The sequence below is a fragment of the Moschus berezovskii genome, chromosome 1, assembly GCF_049115385.1.
Source record: "Moschus berezovskii isolate FMDL1 chromosome 1, NW_MosBer_1.0, whole genome shotgun sequence".
Lineage (NCBI taxonomy): Eukaryota > Metazoa > Chordata > Mammalia > Artiodactyla > Moschidae > Moschus > Moschus berezovskii.
This window is the reverse complement of record NC_142460.1, coordinates 154,892,636-154,896,434: the sequence shown is the minus strand read 5'-3', so window position 1 is coordinate 154,896,434 and position 3,799 is coordinate 154,892,636. Positions and strand designations below refer to the sequence as shown.

General features: G+C 54.1%; 1 protein-coding gene across 1 annotated transcript; it reads left to right on the top strand.

The window, feature by feature from the left end:
• The first annotated feature begins 259 nt into the window (after positions 1 to 259).
• On the top strand, positions 260 to 982 carry SOX14 (SRY-box transcription factor 14). The gene has a single exon (XM_055420131.2). It carries the CDS (start codon positions 260 to 262, stop codon positions 980 to 982), a length of 723 nt encoding a protein of 240 aa, XP_055276106.1.
• The last annotated feature ends 2,817 nt before the right edge of the window (positions 983 to 3,799 follow it).

The window sequence follows — 3,799 nt, the reverse complement described above, 5'->3', positions numbered from 1 at the left end:
CCAAACCGGCCACCCTCTCCTCCCCCCGCCCTTCCTGCCCCCGCTCGCCCCCCGGGGCCTGCCTGGGTGCCGGGACTGGCATGATCAGCTGAACTTTGCGGGGTTAGCGCTTCTCTCTGGCTTCCCCTCTGCGGTGCGGAGGCGAGGGGAGCGCAGAACCCAGGCTCAGGACGGACAGACAGGCAGACCGAACACCGCGTCCAGGCTCGCCTGCCGAGCCGCTGTACTCCCCACCCCAACCCGCCTAGCCTCCGGGACCATGTCCAAACCTTCAGACCACATCAAGCGACCCATGAACGCCTTCATGGTATGGTCCCGAGGCCAGCGGCGCAAGATGGCCCAGGAAAACCCCAAGATGCACAACTCAGAGATCAGCAAACGCCTAGGCGCCGAGTGGAAGCTTCTGTCTGAGGCAGAGAAGCGGCCGTACATCGATGAGGCCAAGAGGCTACGCGCCCAGCACATGAAGGAGCACCCCGACTACAAGTACCGGCCGCGGCGCAAGCCCAAGAACCTGCTGAAGAAGGACAGGTATGTCTTCCCCCTGCCCTACCTGGGCGACACGGACCCGCTCAAGGCTGCCGGCCTGCCCGTGGGGGCCTCCGACGGCCTCCTGAGCGCGCCCGAGAAAGCCCGGGCCTTCTTGCCGCCCGCCTCGGCGCCCTACTCCCTGCTGGACCCCGCGCAATTTAGCTCGAGCGCCATCCAGAAGATGGGTGAAGTGCCCCACACCTTGGCCACCGGCGCGCTGCCCTACGCGTCCACCCTGGGCTACCAGAACGGCGCTTTCGGCAGCCTCAGCTGCCCCAGCCAGCACACGCACACGCACCCGTCCCCCACCAACCCGGGCTACGTGGTGCCCTGTAACTGTACCGCCTGGTCTGCCTCCACCCTGCAGCCCCCCGTCGCCTACATCCTCTTCCCGGGCATGACCAAGACCGGCATAGACCCCTATTCGTCAGCCCACGCCACGGCCATGTAACCCCCGCCCCGGCCGGCCAGACCTGGAGGGCGGCCTGGACGCGGGGCCTGCACCCTGTCCTCTGCGCCTAGCCGGGGCCTGCAGATGCCCCCTACCCTACCCCAGACTCTGCCTCTCTCTCTTGCACGGGAATGGTAGGGGCGTCCCGCCGGACCCAAGGCGCAGACAGGTGCCAGAAACTTGTGAACGGTTATGACAGCTATACAGCTGCCCCTACCGCGACAGTCCCAAAACGAACCTCCGACTGTGCCCTCTTTGGACAAAGAAAAAAGTAGGCAGTTTTGCTTTATTTATGTCCCCTTCTCTTTACTCTGATGGGCTTTGGACTCCAGAACTCCCAGATCCTGGTATTATATCTAGAATATGAATATTTTTTTTCTCTTGCACCCTGAAGAAATAGCTGTCTCTTGTGTTTTGCCATCAGACACAACTAGGTGCCATTTGCTCTTCATGTGTGGGGGGAAAGGCTTAAAAGTTTAAAACCACAGAAAGGAAAACATTTCTATTTAAAATCATGCTACGATAGTGTTTGCTTCTTTAAAAGGTAAAACAAAAGGACCCACATGGTTATTTACTTTGTATAAAGCAGTGCTCCTAGAGACCTAAGTTTACTTTTAGACAGAATGTCAGGTTATAAAGTCAGGAAGTAGAAAGTGAACAAAAATTAAAAGAAAATAAAAACATCCTCAATGGTCATAAATGTTTTGACAATGTCTTGGAAATGTACCTAGAAGGATTTCACCTCCTTACTCTGTTCATTTGTTGAACAAAGATGTTTTGAATAAAGACAATCTGTCATTGCAAAAAGTAACCTTTGATGTGCATAAAATCTGAAGTGGAGAGGCAAGGTCTTGGGGAGCTGGGTGGCTAGGAGGCGGAGTATACACAGAGCGACTTCAGCAGTGGTGCTGGCAGCTGGCCTGCGTGGGCTGAGCCTGGTGGCCCTTGGGTCGGGTGCCTAGGGGCCCAGAGTCTAGGGTTTGTCCCTATCGTGCCCTCTGGATCCACGTTTTGCCTTTAGAGGCTGGACAAAGTTATCCGCTCCTGGGACTTCACTCCTTCCTTGCATTTTTCACAAAGTGGTCAGACCACTTGGAGGAGCAAATGCAGTAAGACAAAGGCCGACCTAGACTTCTGAAATTTGAGTGCATTTTCTTCTTTTAAACCAACTCCAAAGGAATCGAGAGAAGCACCAGGTGCCCGCAGAGCGCCATGTCCTGCGGTGGGTGTTTAAGTTCAATGCCAGAGAAAGAGAAGTGGAATGGTTTTTTTTGTTTGTTTGTTTGTTTAAATAAGTTGTCTGAAAACACTGTTGCTAGGTCTTCTGGGGGTTCGGGGGGCACTCTATACTGGTTTCTATGTTAAAATATAAAAGTCTAAGAAACATTGAAAAACATGTGGTAGTTTCCCACTCTTGACTGTGGGAGACTTTTTGCTAAGACCCTGCAGATGTAAAAGGAAAAGGCAGGCGATAGTGACACAGCTCCCACAAGGAATTTTTGTAAACATCATAAAAATTGAATAACTCATAGCCTATTGTGTTTATTAAGGAAGGGAAATGGCCTTTTTCTTATCCCTGGTGGGTGAATGTTAGCTTGAAGATTGCTCTGGTTTTCACAGAGAGAAAGGACCGTCTGATTCCTTCCAGAACTTGTTTTCAAAATCGAAGGGTGCCCTCCTAATCCTTGTCCCCCCCTAGTCTCACCCCCACAGCCGAGCTCACCAGTATTTTTGAGGTCCGTTGCGTTTCTCACTGGCTTTGATAAGGTGCGGGGTCGAAGGGGAGTGGGGCGAAGCGGGGGGCGGGGGCAGCCTAGCGGCTGGGCTGCTTTCTGCTGCTGCTGAGGGATTTTGTGCCCTGCCTCGGTTGTTTCCAAAGAGTCGGTGGCTACAAGTGCACTGAAACGTTGTCAACAGACACCAAAGCTGAAAACCACGGATTAGCATATTGTCCTCGAAACAATTAGAAGTGTTTGAGGTGTTATTTGGAGCCTATTCATCTGAGCCCCTTTGTCAAAGGGGGATTTTCATTATTAAAAAAAAAAAAAGTTAGCAGTTGTCCATCTGGCTGAGCTGAATAGCAAAGTGATCCGTGTTGTATATGCTTTTCTCATTAAGAGCTCTTTTGAGACCGATGTTAGAATTAAATGGTATAACACAATTAACATACACGGGCGCTGAATAGGAAGGGACGCCTATAAATAATAGATAGATAAATAAATGAGCGATCAGGCGTAGGTAAACAAAGGCGGACTGGGGGAGGGGGGTCGGGGGGGGAGGCCGGGCGGGCTGCGCCACGCTTACTTAGCATCACAAAACCCTCTTACAAATCGAGACAATTAGGAAGTGACTTGCCTCTGGTGGCCGTCCGGTCTGGGGGCTCCGGGCGCTTAGGGAAAGCCCCTCCTCCCGCCCCCTAGGAAGCCCTGGAGGCCCAGGGCGGAGGCTTCGCGGTTTCGCTCTGATATAACCTCAACTGACAGTCCTGTCAACCGCTCTGATCTCCCTCATAGCTCAGTGTCCCTTAACATCTTCTAAGATGGAGCTTACAGGGGTCTGGGTGTCTACCCGCAGAGCCCGGCGCACCAACACCCTGGGTTCACAGTGAACCCCAGGCCGAGGAGGAACCCGGCGCACCGCCCCGCCGGCCGGCCCAGCCGACTTCCAGGCGGGGTTAGGCTGGGACGGGGCACCAGGTGGGTCCGAGTGTGGAAGGCTTCAGGCGGCGGCAGTGGGAAAACTGAAACCCAGGTTCCCGACTGAGCCGGCCCTGGGGACTCGGAAGGGAGCTCCAGGAAACTGGGGTGCGCCGGTTGC

Excerpts from the sequence above, each read along its gene's own strand:
- SOX14 (XM_055420131.2), top strand. The coding sequence starts at position 260 with ATGTCCAAACCTTCAGACCACATCAAGCGACCCATGAACGCCTTCATG.